Source organism: Xiphophorus hellerii, chromosome 13 (assembly GCF_003331165.1).
Source record: "Xiphophorus hellerii strain 12219 chromosome 13, Xiphophorus_hellerii-4.1, whole genome shotgun sequence".
In the NCBI taxonomy this organism is placed as follows: Eukaryota; Metazoa; Chordata; class Actinopteri; order Cyprinodontiformes; family Poeciliidae; genus Xiphophorus; species Xiphophorus hellerii.
In genome coordinates this window covers 14,173,563-14,197,928 of record NC_045684.1, presented here as the reverse complement: position 1 = coordinate 14,197,928, position 24,366 = coordinate 14,173,563, and the positions used below count along the sequence as shown (strand labels likewise).

General features: G+C 35.8%; 1 protein-coding gene across 6 annotated transcripts in view; it reads right to left on the bottom strand.

Moving 5' to 3' along the window:
• Nucleotides 1–24,366, bottom strand: part of csmd3b (CUB and Sushi multiple domains 3b) — a 642,306-nt gene that overhangs the window by 271,264 nt on the left and 346,676 nt on the right. For all 6 annotated transcript variants that reach the window (XM_032580262.1, XM_032580264.1, XM_032580265.1 and 3 more), the window contains one exon: nt 2,265–2,377. In XM_032580262.1, the coding sequence (XP_032436153.1) occupies nt 2,265–2,377 (113 nt within the window). The remainder of the gene's footprint in view (nt 1–2,264; nt 2,378–24,366) is intronic.

Sequence of the window (24,366 nt, the reverse complement as noted above, 5' to 3'; positions counted from 1 at the left end):
TAAGGCCATTATCCTATCCTATTGTAAAGTTCTATTCAATAAATTAAAATATGCGTTACGAGGCTTGTTTGCTAGATTAAAAGTACATTAAAAAAACAACAACATTTAGGCAGGTATTTTACTTACTTTTTGTAAAACCCAAATTTCTGCATTAAAAATGTCTTATAATATTCTTATCTTAGATGTTGTGTTTTAATTAGTTGAAAATCATAATTATTCAATGAAATAAAGGCTCAAAGCCAAAATTTATCTAGATAATGTGTTTCACTTAGTGAATTAATTTAAAGATATACATTGTTAATCATATTTAAATCTATGGAACGGGTCTGTATTTAAGAAACTTTTGAGAACTGAGCTAATGGAAAAATGCAATTCTTTGACTTTTTAATATCAGTAATGAACTATGATAGATTTCAGTTGGTGGGTGGTTGTTTTATGTATATAATAGTTTCCTTCTTTATATTTTGTAATTGTTTAGATTGTTTAGATTGCATATCTATATTCTTCTAGCATCTCTGAAGATACCTGAGCTTTGCTGCTTCATTTTTTGTTTTATGCCTCCAGCTTGAGCAGGACTCTCTAGAACAGTGGTTCCCAAAGATTTTATTCCCCTCTCCGCGGTATGGATTACATCAAAATCCCCCCCAAAAAAGAAAAAGAAAAAAAATCAACTGGGCACACACATCGTTCAACCAGACATAAACCTATAGACATATTTTGTTTTCAAACTCCACTGAAGTTTATTTCACACTTCAGGTTGCAACAAAACAAACTACAAACCATCTTTACGGTGAAACACTTTTGTGTAACTTTTTCTTTTCTTTTTTTTTCATTCATCCATACCGCTTCCCTCGCGCACCCCCCTAGGGGGCGCACCCCACACTTTGGGAACCACTGGCCTAGAAAAATAGATCCAAGGTGAGCTAGCAAAAGGCTGTAGAATTGCTTATATTGACTGCATGTACAAAAGTAACTTTTGCCACATTGCAACATACAGCACCAGATAATCATACAACATCCATTTGTGATGAGACTGTGAGATAAAAACCATCATCTTTAATGTGTGTTAGCTTGGAAAGGGACAGTGCAGAAGAAATATAAATGCCTGGAGCTTTTAAATTGCCCACAGGGTCACAAATGTAGCTGCACTCTCTGAATGACACAGCTGCTGACATGTCAACAGCTAATCATGAATAAACGTATAAACAATGTAATTGCATAATTTCTTTCAAATTTGCACACAGTTATATTTTTGTCTTTGGTAAAACAATTTAATGCTTTTCCCCCCTCCTATTTAATTCACTCGAACTAATTGCCCCAGTGAGGACATCAAAGTTGTTCTAATCTACAACTCAGATCTAAAACTGTTAAAGCAGAAAGGATATGCTGGTTCAAGGTCTAATTTTAACCATTATTTTAAGCAATCATCTGTTTTCCTTCATCTGTGAATAGTTCACCATGATGTTTACCTAAACCTTTAAAAGAAAAACATTGAGATGCTAAAGATCTCTTGAGATTTGCACACTTCACTTTTTCTCCATGACTAAGAGCCACCCGACGACCTTCATGAAATGTTTTAATTGTTCTATTTCTTAAAAGTTTAAGTTTTTGTTGTTTTTGATAACAAAAAAGTAAGCATTTTTGTTATCACTGAAACTTAATTCAAAAGAAATAAAAATGTAAAACAATTTTAGTCATGATCTTGATTTTAAATCACTACAGCGTCAGATACTGATCTCCGGTAACCTTGTTGCTTGATTCAGAAAGTTTGAGTGCCTCCAGTTGCCGGAAAAGGATGCACTTGAATCATTTCTTGTTGCTGAGTGGACAGTAGTTAAAAAGTGGATTGAGTTCAAGACCTGGCACTTTTCCTTCTCCTTGAACAACTTAATAGTTCACTTTTTCATCTCGAGTTCATCTTCCCTGACAGACCTGAACTGAATAGAAACCAAGTTCCCAAGAAAGCATCAAAACCAAAACATGAAATCTGACCTTCTGCTGGAAAACAATTAAGTGTGGTGTTTATCATTCTGAGGCTGGGTAAAACATGCAGCTTCAGCTATTAGCCATTTCAGAATATTTGGAGCTTTATTTTCCAAATCTACATCTTTTGTTGTCACACCATAGTACTCAAAATGCTCTTTTCTGAGCATAATTTAGGAATATCTGAAGATTTTTATTTTTTTTGTTTTATTTTTTTGCAAAATAGTCCAGTTTGCAAACAAGACATACAAACATTTATACAAAAACAGACACGTTCTGACCTTCATAGTTGAGTTTGAAGCCATGAGCAGAAACAGCAAAGTCGCTGGTCAACCTCAAAGAGAAAACATTCCCTGTGCTGGTGACAGGGGGAGGAGCCTGGAAGCCTGTTAACCTGAAAGAAGAAAACAGAGCGATGTGATTAAAATTATGCATTACCAAACAATTTTAAATAAAGCATAAAATAAAACAAGAAATTAGGTGTCTTGTATCTTCCTGAAAGGTTTACATAATATTTTCATTAGCTCATTAAGTAATGTTCATTCCAACAAAACTTGACTAGTTCAGTAATTCAGTTCAAAATGTCCAATGTTTTCAGATGAAAGTAACATTTCCATTTCATTTGGTGCCCAATATCCCAGAGTCTGGGAAAAGAGACGCAAAGAATCCAAGCTACATGAAGTCCATCGGCTTTTCCTTCTGCTTACAAGTTTGATGGATATTTGGATTTTATTTTCCAGCACATCTTGGCATTTTCTCACACATGCAAAATTACCACTACCTGCCTTAATGAGCATGGCAGTTTGGTGCTAGATTCACCAGGATCTTGGCCTGAGCTGAACTGAAGCATGGATGATGTACTCTGCAGTATTCCATCATTTTAGTATAATTTTTTTTTTGTAGTGAACTTATATTCTAATTTTCTGAAGTATGGGTTTTCATTACCTGTAAGTGTATCTCTCGCTTCTTTTTTAGTTATCAATGAAACAAATGAACATTGGAAATATCTTATTGTAAATTTTGTGCCAAGACCTTCATAGGTCTGAGCATCGTTTCCTTGCCTCAAGATTTTACTAAAAGGCAAAACGTCTTCATGTTAGATAGGACTTAGTCAGCCTTATTTTCCTCTTAAGCTCTTTCAAAAAACATTGAAGAAACCATTAAGAAATCTGTTTTTAAGAGCTGTTCACTACAAAAAAGCACTGTGCATATTGTATTTTTAAATAACCTAATATAATGATGAATGGGTTCATTTAGATCTTTCAATTTGATAAAAAGCAAGTGCTCAACCAATTGATCTTATTATACTAAAACCTCTCTGCAGATGAGTAAACAAGAGATAGCGAAAAAAAGAAAGAAGGTAAGTCCAAATGAAATCACTCAGCTCAGCAACATTTCTCCGTTTATCCTCAAATAAATGCTGCATAACTGCCCAGGTGGGCCTTCAGCTAAGAGACAGCTAATTGAGGAGGAAACATGAAGGAGGAGAGGAGGGCTGGGTCTTTTTCATGTCTGGAAAAGAGCCAAGCCCTTGTGCTGCCGCTGCAACATTTTCTGTATTTTTCCCGAAGCTGCCATTCTTTCTTTCATTTTATTTTCTACATTTGTTACATTTTCTCCTTTTTCTTCCCTTTTCTGCCAATTTAGCAAATACTTGCATTGTGTTACTTCTCTCCTGTTGTGCTAATCATTTATTCTTCCATCAACCACATTTTAACATTTTCGGTTTGAAGTTGTCGTACAACATGTTTCTTTAAATGTTATTTTTTTTCTTTTTCTGAAATTTGACACTATAGCTAAATTGTATTTAATTCTATCAAACAACCTTTAGGCTTTCTATTACACATCTGAGTGCAATGCAAAGACGTAAGGTGGTAGGGCCAATCATTACAATCTTTTTCGATCTTAAAATATTGTTGCATAAGTTGCACTTCACATTTACAAGTGCAGCAGCTTTCTCATTTGCAAACAATCGCTGTCAAGTTTGCATGTTTATGAAAACACTTGGAATCTTATCCATTTTCTATACAAAGCATGAACAAAAGTAAAAATAGTATTGCATTTCTTCATTACAAGTACTTTATCTTCTGATCAATCTTCACTCTGATTTATTTATTTGTTTATTACATACAATATTCATTTTTGATCTTATATCCTCCTGAGACCCAGCAATACATTTTTGTCCTCTGTGGAGGACATAGGTTTTTTTGTTCATAACTCTGAAACCATACATGCCACTGTGTTAAATCCTGTTGGTCCTTAGAGAGGACATCCTGGGCCTCAAAATGTGTTCATATTTGCCACAAGAGAGTCCCGATGTCCTCTCCAAAGGACATACTGTAATAAATAAATAATAACATGTTTTGAAACTTTTTCAATTGTAGTGATGTTTTTTCACTCCAAAGAGTCATGTAGTGAAAAAAAAAAAAAATTCAAAAACTTTTTTTTTTCTGGGTCTCAGGAGGCTATAATACCTAAAATGATATATGACAATGTAGGTTTCAGGCAAAATAACCAGTTACAATGCATATGGACATCATACCACCATGGGAGTTTATTTGAAGGAATCAACAACAAACGATGACGATTTTTATTTCTTATCACAATAAAAGTTTTTACCTTAAGTGAAATATTTTCTCTCTACAATGTGATACATTTTAGTATCAAAGTATTACTGAAATGTATCTTGCATCATAGATCTTTTTGTTCACAAGCATAACTATGCAATACACACACAAATAGATGTAAAAGTACACACAGTAAGAAGACCTGACCGGTGTTTTGAACCGATCAAGGTTCCATGTTTAGTTTCATGATTGACTGATGTTTATCAATGTTTCCACTTTTAACCTTGTTTAACTGTGGAGCCACATATCTTCAACTGGAAGGCAGAAGACTGAATTCATGATCCATTATGGTAGGCAGAGTTTGTCAGATAGGCAGAATTGAAGCTAAGAAATTTTCTTTGCATGATCCATGCCAATAATGTGATACTCTGCAACAGATTAGCTTCTTCTCCATGACCAAAGGATTTGTCATCTATCAAGACTGTTTAAGAAATGAGAAGTGGTGGTGACTTTTTTTTAGACAATCACTGTATTTTCATTTGTGTTTCTCCGCTTCCACTTTTGTGCTCATTTTTGCAACTTGTGGTATAATAGCGACTCTATAAAGTCGTCTCTTTACCCTTCAGCAGATAGAATATCATTAAAATAAAACTCAAATCCCCCTGCTTCCTCTCCAGAATCTAATTTTCTTTACTTTCACTCCAGCAGATGCAAACCTTCAGCACACACAAACACACCACTCGTTTTATTCTGTCACAATTTAGCTCTGGGTTTACATGTTTCAAGATTTATGAAGTGAAAGCAAAATTCCCTTACAGAAATTGAAAGTGGGTTAGGAAAGAGACTTGTGGGTGTTGGTACGTGCACACAAGAGTCTCATGTGCATAGCGTGAAATCGCATCAGTAAGTCAAGTAACTGGTTAATATCATTGGAGTGCTTTCCTTGCTCTTACTGTCTCATACACAACAACAAAGGAAGCTATGCACAGGATTGTAATACAATCCAACACACAACTTCCAATGTAAAACATTAAACAAAGCAGTTGAGCGATTATGGCTGATAGAGCCCGTCATTTATCATTCCTGCATCTAGTTGTTTTCATTGTTAACCTACAAAATATACTTTTCAACATTAATGCTGCCATTTTGGTAGAAAAGAGAAGGCTTAAAACATTAATGGCAGTGTTTACAAAAACTTTTGTTGCTACACCACCTACCCAAAAGGCAGGATGGGGCATTTTTGAAACCAAAAAACTCTCATGCTACTTATTTTGATTTTTTCTAATTCTGAGTATGGTAGTGACGGCCGACATTTGCATATTTTATGCAAACATGGTTTAAAGGATTTATCAAAATAAATCCCAACCCTATCCAGGTATGCCTCCACACCAGTCTTTTACCAATACCTTACATCACATTACAGTTGAAACTGCATGTGATATTGTAAAGCACTATTTAGAAGAGACTGAGATAAACCGCTCTCAAAGTTCTGTTTATCAAAGCTATTATCTTCTACACCATTATAAGATTCAGATCTCTGTCAGAGGTTGCATTAAACTTTCTTATTTGTCTGTCATTTTCATAGACTGCAATAAAAAAAAATCCCATCATAATCTATTTTTACTTGTCAGTTTTTAAATAATGACATATTCAATTGCATTTAGTTTTCATTTTGCTTAACTAATATTAGACAAGCTGAACAGAGAATCCACATCATGCCATCGCACATAAAGCAGATGGATACTTGTACCGTCTTCTCTGTAGTCACAGAAACAATTAACTACAACCTCAGTAACTACATAAACAATAAAACTAAATGACTTTACCTAATTTATGAGCTAATCATCGGAGGTGGCTTGAACGTAGATAACCTCAACTTCCTCCTGGTCTCTTATTTTACCTTTGAAATGTAAATCAATATAGGACAAGATAAATATTCAAATTTTAATTTTATTTACTTTCTACAGGACCAAAACAAATGCCCTTCGTTTCCACCTTTTTATCCTTCATTTCACTCCCGATGGTACTACTAACATCTCGAAAATTGATTTAACAAGTCATATGTCCAAACTGTGTTTATCTTCCAGCCTATTTTGACATGCACTACGACATTTAAAACACAGTGGAACATCTATATTGACTAACATTATTCCCATTGGAAACGTTCTCAACTTGACCATGAATTTAAATCAATAAACAGCATCCAGATGTAAGCTGCTTGTTTTTCCAAGTACATCCTGGAAAAATCGTGTCAAAAACAGGTAGAGAGAGGAGAAAGAAATAAACTATTTGTGTCAAAATCACAAGCACTGGATAAAAGACACTAAATTCTTTGATAAATTTCACTTTAGATAACATTACCCACTGTTTGTGAGATAAAAGGAAAACGAGGACAGTAAGTGGATGTTATCTTTTACCACAACAAACATGACATGTTAATATTTGTGTGTATTGTAGTGATGAGGAGGTTTGCTGGTAGGGTATTGAGAGGACTGAGAATGAAACGAGGAAAAGAAACACCTCATTAAGTTTTGAGCACAGGAGAGGAAGTGTTATGATTTGGAGTCATTTTAATCCAAAGAGCCTAAGGACATCACAGTTACTCAACCAGTTATTCCTCTGCAGATATAAAAGTAGTTTTCTACTGACTGGATGAAAAAGACTCAATTACATTTACAATGTTTATGAAGTTTTTAATACATTAATTATGATAATATTCTCATATTATTATGTCATATTAAGCCTAGAGGAGGTATGGTTTTAAGGATATAGCTATGTGTTTTTTTCAAATGCAACAATGTAACATAAGTATTTACTCTTTTAGCCTTCATGAAAAACACACAAAATTACAACAAGAAGTTATTTAGGCTGGCTGTTTTATGATTGTAAAACAAGTTGGGAATATGTGTCTCTTTTGCTTTATAGTTTAAGCAACCTTTTCCTACATCAGTACCAATTTTCACCTGCAAATAAAGGTTATAATCTGATGTGAAACTCTGTAGTCAGCTTTTTACAAAGGTCACTACACAGTTTTGGAGATTTTCAAGGTGTTTTAGGTTGTGTAAAAGCACATTGGATTGTACTATTTCCAAAAGAAATAATGTTGCACACATATTGATTTTCCACATAAACTGCATTCAAAAGCAAGTTACAAAACTAAGTACAAGAAAAGGGTTTTACCTTTTCATTACATTATTTACAAAAAATCTCATACTATTACCACACACTTTAGTATTTCTTCAGTTTGTCAAATTCCTACAAGGCTGTAAAAAGGTAATGATCGGCTGAAGCCTAAACCTTAAATTTTGTTTGCTGTTCCATTGGATTAGTTGCAACTGTAAAGGCACGTCTACACAGGTTTAGGCTTGCCTATTTGTGTTTAATTACAAGTCTTGTAAAGATGTGGAATAACTAATATGGTATGAAACAGTAACAGAAGTATAAAAGTATTCAGATATTGGATTTTCATATGCCACATGAGACGTGTGATTTTAATTTTCTTTTCCTTAAATAGGTCCCAATTACACCCAAAACTGCATAGTTCAACAACAGCCCCAGAAGATTTTGATTATGAATAAATCAATACTAATAAGGTTTGTTTCATTGTCGTAGCAACATGAAACAGTCATTTGATAGTTTTAGCAATTAAAACAAACACTTCGTTTTGGTTTTAAAAGATATAAGAAATACATCAATACATTTGCTTCCAGAGGAAACCTGCCACATCAGGTTGTTGGTTCTGAAAACCAAACCTATGTTTAACCAAACCTCTGATATGTAGCTAAGAAATGTTTCAATATTTTTGTGTGGTTGTTTTAACTTTCTTCTTCATCATCCCATTTCTTTTATTTCTATATTGTTTCATCATGCAAAATGCAGTTAATATTCATACGAGGATCTGACAAATCTGTCTTACAGCGGTGTCTCACAGCTCCGTTGCTGGTGACCTCCCACTGCGCAAGTTTTAGATCTTTCATCCTCAAACATTTGATCCAATTTATTGCTAATAGGTCATGACCAGGGTTCCACAGAGTACAACAACAAGCTGCCCCAGACCTTGAACTAAGTGTCTTGAACAAGAGAAACACTGCAATTATGCCCATTAGGGGGTCAAGGATGAGAAACAAAAACCATTTATTAACAAACGTCTTGGTCCGTTGTCCCATATTCTGGGTTTCATGGACTCTTAAGGCTTGCATTACTAAGATTTAAACCCTTAAACATCATAAAACATTATGCTGTAGCACCATTTATAGTGGATGGATTTTTTTTTACTCGTGTTTGTGTGTGGTTTTTTTGCAAAAGGATTTTATTTCCGAATCTTTTCTTTATTGGCTATTTTTAGATGTAAAACATCAACAAGGCATGTGGAAACCTACATTTAACACCTTCTCTGGAAAAAGTTAGGCATTATGAGTATTATGATTAAACTTTCTTCAATGAGCAGCTTATAATTTTCTTTAGACTTCACACAGTCACTAAGCAATTATCAGGTATTTTCTGAGATTATTATATTCAATAAGGCCTGCAGAAAACAAACAACCAAGACTCCTGATTGAAGTTTATCAGTCCTATCTGGATTCATTTTAAAAATTCATAGATATTTCTTGATTATTTATTGGCCATTTTCTTTCCTACTAATGAACTCTTTGATTTTTTTGTGGTACTACAACCTATATTTGCTGTAATCAGAAGTATCTAGAGTTATTTTATTTCAACAAATCCTTTGGTGATGTACTTGTTATCCAATTCATCCAATTTTTGTTCATTAACTGTGCTTCTGATGACTGATCTGAAAGTTTTCTGTAAAGGTTTTGCAATCTATGTAAATGGCAACTTTTAATCGACAATTTCACTGAATATTTCAGGAAATGTAATATTCATTTACACATACTTGTACATCTCTGTATAATACTAAAATGATGTGCTTGCATTTACATAAAGAGTGAGGTTAGAAGTTAATGCTGTGGTAAGAAAATGGTCGATAACCCCCTTTTCCCCTCCATCCCTCTATTTCATCTTCATGTCCAGTAGATTTATTTCCTTCATGGGTGTTCAAAGTTCAGGGTCTCCGGTGACTGATTGATTAACAACACCTCCCTGAGTGGCACACACACACACACACGACTGCACACCAAATCATTTTTCAGGTTAAAGTACATGTGGTCAATAGTCATTGCTGTGTCGTATAAATCACTGTTTCACTAGCCCTCCTGATCTGTGTGTGTAGCTCAGTGTGCATGTGCATGTCTGGGTTTGAGAAGGGATGCAGTGAGGGGAGATATGGAGGGTCCTTGATCATAGTGGTACTCTATCCATTAAATTAGTCATACAGAAAAAAACAAAACAAAGAAATGCACAAACACAAGCAGATTCACTTTCCAGGTCACCCTTCCAGCTTCCTCAATGACCCAGTCCATTCATCATCAGAATAACATATAACATGAGAGAGAGAGAGATGTGAGCTACATTGCAACCTAAACATTAATTTTAATATACCCCAGAGAAGGTGACAGGAAAATCACTAAATGAATGTACCCACTGTGAGGCCAGGACAATCCAAGACTAAAAACATCTGTCGGGGAATTTTTTTATTCATTTCTTTTTCTGGATGTGTTGAGGTAAGACAAAAATGTTTGAAATCCACATTTTTGCCATGAAAATCTTTCTACAAAATATTTTCAGCAACAAAGCAAAATCGTATTATGTTCCTTAAATAATACACCTTGAAATCTTGGACGCTAAAACGGCATTTTAAGGAGTTAAATTCCAAAATTCTCAAATCATCACCTTATCAGAAACTTTAGGTCAAACAGAGCAGGATTATGTATTTGTCCTCTATTATTATTACCAAGATGATACTGACACAGGGCTAAGGTTTAAAACTGTTTGTAATAAAATAAAACTGGTTGTATGTGTTCTTATTTATGTCATAATTGCAATGCAATGTGTAAATGAAAGACAGATTATGCAAAGTATTTAATCTAAAAACAATAAACATTTCTGAAACTATTTCCAGCTTGCAATAAAGACTAGAAAATGAACACCAATGAATATTTGTTGTTACCCAGCTTACGATATCAAAGTGCTTAGTGAGTTTTTAGTGGCCACCATGTGTATCCGCTGTGCATGTCCTCAATGTCTCTTCATTTCCAAGCAGATCATCTGCAGCAAAAACATTTTCAGCTTAAATTCACCTGTTCCAAAGAGATTTTTATTTATTCTTCTCCAGCAGAGTTTTTCTGATGAGTCATATTGTATATTTCATAGCCGTTTAATCATCTGCTATCCAGTTTTTCCACTTTTTGTTAAAGGAGCATATGCCACACTACACAACAGCATAATAAATGAGTTTAGAAAAACCCAAATGGCATCTGAATGTGAAACAAAAAAAGCATAAGCAGGCTTTATAATAGCCCATTGTCAACAAATTAAAACACCAACCATGTGATAACATTTACTTAAAATTGCTCATGTGGGTAAACATTTTGTTCTACTCTACTACAAATTATCTAAGCATATTTGTTTAAAATAAGTATTCTGTACCTTCTTTACTCCTATATTTGGATTACGTTCTGCTGACTCAGAGTATCTTGTATCATAAATGAAAGAACACATTTGTAGCTTGATGACCTCTAAAACACATACGCGCTGAGTTACTAAAGGGCAGAGTAAAGCTCATCAACCCTCAAACAGATATGCTTAAATGGAGGCACCAGAGTGACAGTCTAAACAGGTTCTTCCTGCAGCTCCCTGCAAGAACGCCCGCGTGTGCCAGCTTGCACGCATGCCCATGAATGTGCATGTGCACCCGAGAAAGAAGAATAGATTTTAGTTTTTTTTTTTTTAATGCTTCAGCTGTCATCTTCGTTTATCTCATCGCAAGCCATCAGTGTGTATCTGCCCGTATGTCTGTCTGTACCCAGCTTCATGCTGCATGTCTGCGTGCTTCTCACTTTGTCACACTTATTGGCATCCAGTAGCGCAAACATCCATTACTTGCTATCCCTTTCAGCGTAGCTGTGATGTTCAAGGATGATAAATCCTTTTGTGGTGCGTCATGGAGGAAGGAAGAGGAGGAGGTTTGTCTTTGGAGTCGACAGGGGCCATCGCCACTGTCTGTTCAAGCCCGAAGAGAGAATCTGTGACACAGGCTAGATGGTGGATTAACTTTTTTTGCCCAAAAAAGCAAAATCTTTCTCACACTAAAAAAAATATGTAAATACAAATAAACTGTGCTCTTTCTGCAACTATACTCTTCACTGTTATCATTATTTTTAATCATTACCACTTTATATACATTTTAAATAATATCCTAATTTCTTTGGCCATATAGTGTTCAGAGTACATTAGCCAGCCGGTATGATCTCATTATAGTCCATACATTACAAACTGCATAATGAATGCATTTTAATGCAATGGTACACAGCAACATACACAGCCATAACGAGATGAATATGATATATTATTTATGCCAGTAGTAATACCAAAACAACATTTCTAATTACTGAACAATTTTTGTTTACCTTATGTGTCTTCTTGATAGCATTCCCAACACAATTTCATGTCACTGTGTCAAAAGCAGTTTTTGTTCCCACTATTAAATGATAAATGTAGTGAGTATCCTGTCCCTCTGCCCCCTTAGTCTGTCTCAGTCTCTCTCTGTTGCAGGCAGTTAGATAGATAGTGTGCATTTCCCCCTTGAGCTAAAGCTTGTTTAGGCTGTTGGCCATCCCATCACTTACCAACGAAACCCATCTCTCTCTCACACACACACAACGGCTAAAGCGGTCATATAAATGCATATCCCGGAAGGGACGCCCGTTAATGTAGAAACGCACAAATAGTATGTGTGCTTGCATGCACACACACCTGTATTTTGTAGATAGGTGAGAGATAGATTGGATGTGTCTTGTGGCATTTAAAGGGAGGTGTCGGGACTGACAGCTCCTTAAAGGGACAGTCATTACAGAGATATATGGATGTGGAAAGACAAGTTGGAAGGAGAGGATAAAATGGATCAGCAAGAGACGGAGCAAAAATGTGGGTTAAGAAAAATGAAGTTAAAGAAGACACACATACAAACCCTGCTATTCTGCCACTTCAGGAGTCTTTGCAGGGATGCACATTTTTTATGTAAGACCTACAAGTATTGTCTGAGGCAAAGGTGCTATTATCATCTCAATATAAGGGATTTAGCCCAGATGAGACATTCTTTTATGCAACATTGGCTGACATATTTATGAATTTTAATATTAAAAATAAAACATGACATGCTATATATATTGGACACATTTTATGTCATGGTGGAGTTGTTCAAATGTGTGTGAATGAAGGTGAAACAAGCCAAAAAAACGTTAATCTTTTCACTACATCTGAAGGAAGATTGATTAAAAGTATTTTCCCAATATCACTTCTTCTGTATGTTTTTTGTGTATCTGCTCCGTCTTCTCAAATATCAAGTTAGTCGTGGTAGAGGGTGGCTAGTACTTAGGCAGGTGCTGCTGGACGGTTTTTCCTGTTAAAAGAGAGTTTTTCCTTTCTACTGTTGCTACATGCATGCTTAATATGAAGGACTTCTGTAAAGTCAATGATGCCACCCAAGCACATGTCCACGGATGCTATGTGCTCGTCCAGGAGGAGTGAATGCTATCAGTCAATGACATGCAAAGACAGAAAACTTTTTAAACTAATTTAAATAATAAACTGAGCTTGATGCACTGTTTAACAACAAGGATCAATTGGAATGCATGTGTGACAAATTTGAAATTACTTTTCAGATGACATTTGTTGTGAAATGGTGCAATATAAACTGAACTGAAAATTTAATTCGCCGATTGTAGTGTAAAGTACCTTGGAGTCCTCACATTTGACAAAGAGTTATAAAAGAGCAGGTCATTTACCTTTTAATAATGAAATCAGAGCAGACACGCAAGTACAATCACTAAAATGGAGACTATTTCACAATTAAAAATAACTTAGTTGTGCATTGGAGCTTTTTTCTGCATTATAGGTCTTGTCCCTGGAACCTTTATAATGATTTGCCTCTCTTGTTTGACACATGGTGAAAATTAATAAATGCAGTTGCTCATTTTATTTGTGGGCTTATGTTTTACCTATTTAACAAAAACAATTATGTTCAGTTTAATTAATTCACTGCATATAAAACTGAACTATTGTCTCTTGCAAAAAGGCAGCTACAATAATATCATTTTTTCCCCTCAAAAGCACCTGTTAGGTGGAGATAACATTTCCCCCACTTTTCTATTGTTATTGTAAAGGTCAGCTCCATTGTTATCAATTTTTCATGTTTTATCACAGTAAACAACCATGTATTCCTGAGTGTGGTCTGTACACACTGAGGCATGGTGTATTGTCTATGGTTATACCAGTGTCTCTTCTTAAATATAGCAAAAAACTTCATTAGAAAATTAATAGATTTATTTGGTTATTCATGCACTTATATAGACATATAGTAATAATGAAACTGCTGACAGACTCTCATATGTTCTTGCATAAGTATGGCTTAGTGTTCCAGTGCTAATGCTGCTAATTTCTAAATGCAATTTGTTCTATCCTATTTAATTTATAAGAAATAATATAGAAGAATTAATATGAGAGATGTGTTTTGTGTGTCATATGTGAAGACAGAGGACAAAACAATATTAGACACAGCACTTACACTCGCTGAAATGTGTTCTGAAATATAAAACATAATGTGGCTGTTCAGCTTAGATAGGAAAATGGTGCAATTTAGAGATTTTCTATATCTACCAAAGGCTGGAAATTACACTGAAATTGATGTTTAGACAAAATAATTGCAAATGGAGTCAAGAGCATTCAGAATTTAGATAATTATGGAACAGCAGCAGCAATAGGCAGAATATAGTGATTGTAAAAAAAATATCCTCTGTACGTCAAAATATTTAATCAGATTTAAAATGTATAAATAATGAGCCTTTGTGAGGTTCTAAATTAGATCAAATTTAAAGTTTAGGGGTGCTGTGGTGGTGCAGGGGCAAAGCACGACCCACATATTGAGGCCTTAGTCCTCGTGGCGGTGGTCGCAGGTTTGATTCCCGGCCTGGCGACATTTGCCGCATGTCTTTCCCCCTCTCTCATGTCAAACTATTTTCGAAAAAGGCCACTAGAGCCAACAAAACCTTAAAAAAAAAAAAGTTTAGAGTTTATACATAACGCCACAGGTTTTCACCATGTCATTAACATTGTACAGATCAAACTAAAACAGAAAAGTTCGGATAAAAAAAAAACAAAAAAAAAACTATACACAACTATGAAATCTGTAGAAACATCAAAAATCTTAAAAACCATAGACTGGGATGAGGGACTGATTATTTATTCTGCTACAATAAACTTTATCTATCATTCATAGAAACAGCAATACTATAGACATTTTCAAAAGTCAGCATAGATGAAAACTCCAAGTAAGCGTATAAGCATAAAGTGCAGTACAGTCAAATGAAATGTTTTCACCTTGAAATGTGCTCTAGCTCTCTATTAAATGAAAATGTTTTCTTGTATCACTAAGCTACCAAGACAATGCATGCAGCAGATGTCATAAAATGTTTATCTTGGGTGTAATGACGAAAGTGTTGCAAATGAGGCTTTTATTTATTACAGTTTTGTCTTTTTCCCCATCTGATGAACTTTCATTTCTAATGTCAAGAGAATCGGATGCCTTTTGTAATCTCTGTTCGCATACTGAAAAGAACAACAGGTGGGTTCATAAGAGAAGAAAAGGACATTTTCTTCAACATCAACACCTGTCACATCACACCCTTTTGATACACTCCGGTTCTAAATTATACATTTGCATCACAGAATGCGAAATTAAACACTCCCAAGGTTGTTGAATTCAGCACTGCATTTTAGGATTGTAGCTGTGATGCCACTGTCTAGCTTTTTATGTTTACTGATTATCTCAGAGTGAAATTTCAGGGCTTTTTGAGTGCTTGCAACTAGTCAGATAGTCACCAGGTAATAAAGAAAGCTTGATTTTTGTTTCAGGCCTTCAGCAAATTAAGTTGAATAAACCACCTGCATAGTGTATAGTCTGACTAAAAAAAACCAAAAACCTTGGGTCATAGCTACAGTATTTGAGCTGCAAGTTGGATAAGCTTTGTAGTAGTGGTACATCCATGGAGTAATTGCTCTATTAATGTTTGTCAAGCTAGACCGACTTCAAAGTATAGTTGCTAAATATGGATATTATTGCCACCTTGAGGTTGCATGAATACTACTTATCAAAACAATAATTGGATTAAGTTTTTCAATTCTTCAATGACTACTAATTTAATCATCCATTGCTTGTCCACAGTGCGACAAAGTATATCCTATGTAAATACTCCATCTGCAGTACTGCATGCTGATATTGGCATGAAGATGTCGACTGAGAAACAATCTGCTACAGGTTTAGCCGAGGCCATTTATAGCAGAATGACATTTCATAAAACAGTCTATATTTATACAATTCCCTTGGCCCATTGAGGGTACACAGGCTATAATGGTCAAGTGACAGACAGTGATTAATTGATATGTCAAGCTTGTGGGTGTCCATGCATGTGCATGTGTTTTAAGGTCACTACATGGTTTTTTAATTGAATTCTTGTATTTTTGCCTTGAAGGATAATGGAGAGAGCAACCGAGCAGAGAGAAAAGCATTGTTGTAATGCTCTTTGTGTTCTAGTGTTTATGTATCATTATACCCGTCTGTCTCTTCTCTGTTCTTTTAGTTTCCCTCTGGGTCAGGGTCTGAAAATGTTACCAGAACTCAAATAATCTCAAATGACGTGCATCTGTGTTTGTGTATGCACACATGAGAAATTAACTAAATGACAGGAGTAAAGAGTGGTAAAAGGGTTGGTCTGCAGTACTTGTAGGTGTTGATTAGATTTTCTAATATATTTGAAAATAGTTAAACACACAACTACAAATGGTGCAGACAGAGTGACAGGTTTAGGTCCAAACAACAGAGCCAAGTTGAGTTTAATTTTTACTGAAATCCATCTGTCAAGCTGAACGTAGAGTTCCAGCTCTGAGCATTTATGCAACACAACAAAGTGGCGAGGTGCTAAACATCATCTGTTGGTGGATTTTGCCTACTAATAAACCTATGTCTCTCATAAATGAGAAAAATTATTTAAGTCTATGATTTGAACAATTAAAGTTGGATCTGGACTTTGCCTGGGCCATAGATGTCTTGATTCAAACCATACTATTGTTTAGTGTGGTTGTCCTGCTGGACAGGAATCTTCCACCCCAATGTCAAAATGTTGCGCTTTCTAACATGTTTTTGTGTGGAAATACTCTTTGTTTCATTTTATAAAGCTTCCCATTAACACTCTTAAAAACTTTTCCATAATTTAGATGCATTTTCTGCATGAGTTACAAGGAAAATATTAGCAAAGCATTCACGCTGATTAAGCTTTAGACTGCATTTTAGAAAGTTAAAAATCTGTAATCTCACAATGTGAAAAGATTTTAAAAAAGCAAGATTAACCAAGTGAAAACACCTCCGTCTCTTACTTTTTGTTATAAAAGACCAGGATAACAAGAATGTCATGGAAATGAGTCATAGCAACTACATCTCCACCGTTTGTGTTATGCAACACTAAAAAGGGATAATTCCTCTTTCATCCCACGTCAACACACAGAGTACTGATGAGTGCATTCTTCAAAGTAAAAACTTCCCGTTAGAGGAGCTTCATCTGGATATTTCCTCATAATAAGAAAGAAAAGTGATTCACTTTGCAAAATATTCCAGAGACATGGTGGGAGGCTAGAGGAGTCAATCAAGAAATTGTTGTGTGGACAAATGCCATGTGCTTTTAAAAAAAAACAAGCATTGTGAAAGCTTTCAGGATCCGTGAGTATCAGCAAACTAATTATATCTGCATATAATAAGGAAAAGTTGGAATTTAGGATTAAAACCAATGTATATATGAAGACATTTTAGTCTTTTGAAGTTAGTGTTTGTGTTACTGGTTAGCTGGCATCATTTCTCAGAGAGGAACAACTGCTATGCTTGACCAAATCTTGCAGAGAAAGCTTTCACACATCTTCAAATTTCCTAGAAAAAAGAAAGCATTCAATGCAGGGTTCAGATCAGCCAGCAGAAAACAGTACTGCAATAACCTTTTCGTTTTTCGTTTAATCTTTTTATGTCTCCTTGTTTCCTCTGTGTTCCTACGTACACTCAATCCCAAACTGTCCTTTCTTCACATCCTTTTTACCGTTGCTTGTGGCTTTGTCTTATTTTCTTTAATCTGTATGTATTGTGAGCCAGTGTATCCATCCTTTCCTCCAGGGACAGTGGGTTGGCTCTGGGGCTGATCATAGTGATCTTTTCCCTGAGGTAAAAAAAAAAAAAAAAAAACCTGACACCTGGGTGATTGCCCTTGAGATACCGCCTGAACGAGTCTGTACGTACTGTATGTACTGCACATATGTGTCAGGGGACTACAAGGCATCCTGGCAGGAATGCTATTTAGCCACCAACAGTTCTACAATATTATAGTAGCATGTTAACATTTTGCACAGGATGGTCACAATCGATAATGTTGAGAGATCTTAAAAAGAGACATTAAGACATCAAGCTTTAACAAATCTTAAGATTTCTGCACACAAGAAAAATTCATGATAAGAAAATATTTTATACTGAAAGTTAAAAATTAAGGCAACATTAATCTCCATACATTCTGATGCTATTAGACAAAACTGCAGTCAACTGTCTTTAGAAGTCATCCAAGTAAAAAAAAACAACCTGCGTCTAATTTTAATCTCAGGATAAATCAATTGGTTCTATGAAGGCCTCAGAGATTTGTTAGAGAACACTGGTAAACAAAAAGCGTCATGCAGTCAGAGGAACACAGCAGACAGGTCAGGGATAACATTGTGAAAATGTAGCAAGCAGGTTTAGGTTACGAATCAATACCTCAAGTTTTGAACACCTTATGGGGAATTCTTCGATCAGTCATCTGAAAATAAAACAATCATGGCGCAACTCTTAATCTACAGAGACATGGTCTCCCGTAAACAGACTGGCCAGGCAAGGATAGCATTAATCAGAGAAGCTAAACACCTCGTGTTAATTCTGGATGAGCAGTAGATATTCACAGCTAAGGTTGTAGAATCTGTAGAGAATCAGTTTCTCAATAAATCTTTATGGACTGTACAAAAGAAGAACTATTGCTGAAACACAGCCTCTGGTCCCATTTGGAGGTTGCAAGCCAAAATAGTCCTACAAATTTATCTGTAAACACACCTTCCACAAGGTGAAACATGGTAGTGGCACTGTCATTCTTTGGGAACAGTTTTCTTCAGCAGTGACCATGAAACTGTTTTAAGTCCATAGGAATATGGCTGGAGCATATTCCTGAACAAAAACCAGTTAGACATCAAGAGATTAATATTTTTTCTTAGAAAACCACTACTACATAACAGACTTTTTCCTAACTGCAAGCACCATATGACACATCCAAACACAAGGAAAATGTTGCTGGGTTCAATGTCAGCAACATTTAAAGCCATGTTGCTGACATGGCTTCAAATATGTTTTTGTTGGCATATTTGGGTTTTTATGTTCACTCCTGTTCAACATCAAATATGACCTTAAGTAAGTGGCCTAATTAGACACATAAAAATAAATTAATAATGACAGATTCTCCAGATTTACTGCCTTTAAACTAATTTTCCCACTTTAATAGAAAAGGGACGCAAAAGCAATTTACCCTGAGGTGGATTAACACATCTTGCAAAAAACCTCTTAACATTGTGGCAAAAAGGAGATCTCTGATTAGCTACGAAGGATCTTGATGGCCATCAGATCTGGCTTATGACTGACACACACCACCGCTCACAGTACAGTAATAATTACACCGTAATATTTGCCAGTCTAAACGGAAAGAACTGAGCAGATCAGAATTCATTACTTTTACAGGATGAACTGAAAGACAAGCAGATGGGTTGGAAGTGGGGGGTTTAATTAATAAAGAGACAGAAATGGAAATAAAAAAAGAGAGAAGCAGAATAATAAACTGAGTGAATTATAGGCATCTTGTGCAAAGCAGACCTTAGCCTGAGTCAGATTTGGTAAAAGAAAACAAGAATAATGTGCATTAAACCAGGGTTTCAGACATACAGTACATGCATTCTAATAATGCATATTATTAGGTTGTCAGAATCGATCTTCAGAGAACACTTTAAAACCTTTTCTCTTCCAAAATGTTATCAATCAATTTACATTAATATGACATTTTGATCCTTAAGCAAGGAGAAAGAAAAGAATGTCAATTTTCTTAAAAGTGTATGACATTAAAGCCTGCAACCTCCATTAAAAGCCTCTCCTCTAAAGCACTCATTTGAACTCCAGTAGGTGTCTCTCTTTTTTTTTTTTTAACAATTTACGTGCAAGAGTTTGCAATTATACTCAAATTAAAGCAAGACATTTTCACAAAAATTTTTTCAGCTACATTTTACGCCAAATTGGACACCTGATGGACCCCCAGCTGTTCCAAAATGTGTTTACAAGACAAGAAAAAAAAAACACTGCAAGAAAGTTGACATGGTTTATTTGCAAGTTAATTCATGTCCAAAGGGACTGTTACAAGCTGGGATAATTTATGCATATTTTCCATGTTGTTTTCTTACGTTCTTTTTTTCCCTTCCTTCCTTTTTTTTTTACATAAACAGCTTAAAAGATGTGAGCATTTGCATCCAGATTATAGACACTCGCAGAACCCTATATGCAATGACTCAAAAGTAAATATACAAAACAAAACTAACCATTGAGATTCCAAAATATACTCTGACTACATGTGTCAATACTTTGTAAAATCACATTATTGAACAAAGCATATTCACCTATTTGACGTCTCTTCTACATGGCTTGTGCTGAGCTCCAAATGGAACTATTTGTGGCCATTTCCAGTGATTGCTCCTTTATGAATTCATGCATTTGATTTGTGGATATCTGCAACTCCTCCAGACTTACAATGGGCCTCTTGGAGGCTTTGCTGATTTTTGCTCCTGTTGCTTTATCTTTATATAGTGAAATGAAGAGTGCTTTGTGATGTTTTCAGTTCTTATCACCCAAACCTACTTTAAACTTTTCAACAACTTTATCACTGATCTGTCTAGTTTGTTCCTGGGTTTTTGTTTCCTGTTTGTTCCGCGACATCTTTCTTATTGCTTGTACTAGAATTTTTTTTTAGAGTACTGAAATGAAGGAGACTAAATACAAATCCATGACACTTCTGAAGTTCAAGGAGTGTGCATCCTTTTGTAAGGTGTTATACATTGCTGCTAAAAGATACCCATATATATTCTTTTTTTCCTTCTTTAATGTCTCATTTAACCTTGGTAAAGTGTTTTTGGATCTTTCAGCACACACGCCTCCACTTCCCCACACGCACCTCTTACCGCCTACAGGGCAGAACTGATGCGGGAGGAGATGAAATACCACTACCTCAGGGGTAAACACACCTCGATTCACGCTCACACAAACCACTCCCTTTAACACCAAGGCGCACGCGAGCACATCTACGTTTGCACGCCTTGCTTTTCCTCCCCGAAAAGTGCTCTCGATTGCTTGCAAATGTTGTCCCAACATCAAAGACCAAATTTGTTTATTTTCACACCAATCACACACCGCTGTTTCCCATGGCCTTTGTGTGCACTTTCCTCCTGGGCCTTTGGAGCAGAGCGTGCATGTCTCCCTCTATGCCTCTGTGCGTTTCTGCCGCTTGTGTGAGTTCAGTTTGTGGCTCCGTCTCTAGTTTTGCGACTGTGTCCTGTTGGTGTGACTTAGCCAGGTGTAAAATTGGTGTTGCAGAAGATTGCAGATACAAACTGGGTCAAGGCAAGAACTGGAAGGAGAGCCAGAAGAAGAGCACTCAAAAGAAAAGAGATTGGCGTGACCAGATCTTACTTTTTCTGACATACCGTGATATGCACGTGTCTCGCTTGTGGTGTTTTTTCGCTGGCACATGCGTTGCGGCTTCCAGGCGTTGCAACTCATGTTCCATCACATCATCCATGTAATACATGTTTTTCAGTTCTGATACTCTTAGAGTGGGCAAGTCAAGTTCAAGACCTCAGAAGCCTGAGGCATGACATCAAACTCACAAACAGAGCTCCTTTATAAGGCAGCTAACTTGGGATTAGCACTCTAGTTTTGAAACCAGAAGTTACATTCAGGGAATTGCCTTGAATATTATCTAGTCTTGGACCAGCCTTTTTATTGTAATGTTTAATATTACACTCTGGTTTGATGAGACAGTGGAACAGCTTTTTGGTGTATTTCAGTCAGGGGCAGAGGTTCACTTTCCAGCAGGACAATCATAACCATGCAGGGAGACTTACAATAAGATGGTTTACATCAGAATATATTCATTTCTCAGAATGGCCCAGTCAGAGATCAGACCAACATCCAAATTAAAATCTGTGGAAATTGATGATCAAAGATGCTCTCCATTCAATCTGACTTAGCGTAAGCCATTCTGTTAAAAAACAAACGGCAGCAAAAATGTTCAAAGCTGGTGGAGACATACCCCCAAAAGACTTGCAACAGTAACTGCAGCAAAATATGACTCCGGAGGTCTGAATCACAAATCCACCTCATGCTTTTGGCACCATAAAGCTGCTTTCTCTTTCTGCAGTTTCCTCCAAATTAGAGATGCATGGAAAACACAAAGTTATTCTCCATCATTGCTACATTGATGAAATGAGTGTCATTTCTTCCTTTTATGTTCACTCAACTATTTTCTTGCTCTTCCACCTTTGGTCCCCTTTTCTGCATTAGAACGTTCCTGCAATCTCTCTAATCTCTAGTCATGTCTCTATTTCGGAAACTATTTTGGATTCATTGCCAAGGGAGGTCATCTGCAGGAAGAACGGGGTGAGGTTATTTTAGTTTCATGAAGATATATTTAGTCAAATAAATAAACAAATTAGACATTCTGTAAATTTGCTTCGAGTTTAACACAGCTTTTAGGCAATGCACTGTAGTTTGGTGTCGTTTTTAAACGGACAAGTTTACTTTTAACAGTATTATAAATTGAATTATTTGTATGTGATTGTCATACATATTTGTGATGCCTAATTCATTAAAGGAGAATATTGCAAAGAGGGGCACACGTGAAGTACCTCTTCTTTACAAATTACAATTTGTGTTTTCATTTTGTTGTGTTGTGTACATCATTCTCACTTTGCATGTAAGCAACATTTGTGTCTTCATTTTATGTTCTTGATTTAAGCAAAAACAATGAAGTTTGTTGAGGGATACATGGACATTTTTCTTTCTTACAAAAGACACTGTATACGCATCAAAGAATTTAGAGTCGGAAATATGTCCTTTGAGTTGAAAATCAAAGGGAGAGAACTTGAGAGGACCATGTGTCTCAGACACGAAGGAGGTGATGCAAAAAGCATTCCATTGAAACTGGTGTGCTTCTTTTATAGCACATCTAGAATAGCAGATAAATCAGACATGATGACTGGTTTTGAGTTCATAGCAATGCTACTAGTTGAACAAATCCACACTGGTGACACTTCACAGGGAACCAGTAATAAGGTCAGCAGAAATGAACATAGAGGCATCAGCTTTTCCCCGCATGCATGCTTAACTGCCGTTTTACAAAACTGTCGTACTTCAAGGTCTTGCAGAAATTTTAGGACAAATTTGTAAAACAAATCTGCCAGAGAACTCCAAAGTGAATGTTGCGAATAATTATTTTTGTCATATACTAGCCCTGAGGAACATAGAAAGTCTCTAAATGTAGCATTTAATTCATGTCTGGTCATTATGGTTCATCATGCACTTGTTACATTTTTCTATTTCCTTTCCACAAAAACCTTGGAAAATTAAAGGAAATACCAAAAACATAAAATCACAGGCAAAGAGAAATGAAAAATGTTTTAAAAAACAATAATTTACTGAATGCTGAGTTTTTAAGTATATACACATTTCAACTTAACCAGATGCAGTTTATCATCTCATACCAAACTTTTCTAAGCAGAATGGGATTAAAGTCTGTACTGACAGTCATAATGAAGTATGACAGAATTTTCAAATGTAAAAACAAATTTATGCTTCTTTATCCCCCTTTTTCTTACTTTCTTCTTGATGAAAGGAAAATAATTGCTCTTGTGAAGGTCAATTGTACCACCTGCAGAGAATAATGCCCTTCTCTATCCAATTTAGACTCACCGAGTTGAAAACAGAATACCTATCATTACTTTTGAGCATTCCCCTTCTCTCTCTCACATATTTTCTTCATGGGCTGTTTCACCAATGAGGCAGGGTCCATCACAGAAATTAACCATTAACTCTAGTAGAGCAGAGAGTACATTTTGAGAAGTGCATTAAAACATGCGTGATAGTGGAAAGAGCAAGATTACCATGTTGGGTAGAAATTCAATACTTGCTATAGTCCTGCCTTCTATTCCGATTGTTGCTACTTTTTTTAAAGTTTGCAAATAACCTTGTTAGAACCGAGAGCAAAGGCACTTAAGGTTTGAAAACAAAGAACACTCGGCCCTGTCATTTTTTAAATCAAATCTCATCCAATTGCAAAATATTCTCTCTTCAAAAGCCTTTGCTGAGCACAATCAAAAGCTGAAATTGAATGAAATAAAGACTTATGAAATAAGAACTAATGACTTCTATGAAGCTGCTGCTAATGAAGAGATTATAGATATGTATGAATCGACTGTCCAGATCCCACAGATTACTCTTATTATCCTCTATTCAGGTGACTCAGGCAACGAGCTTCCATTGTTCCTCACTGGGCACAAC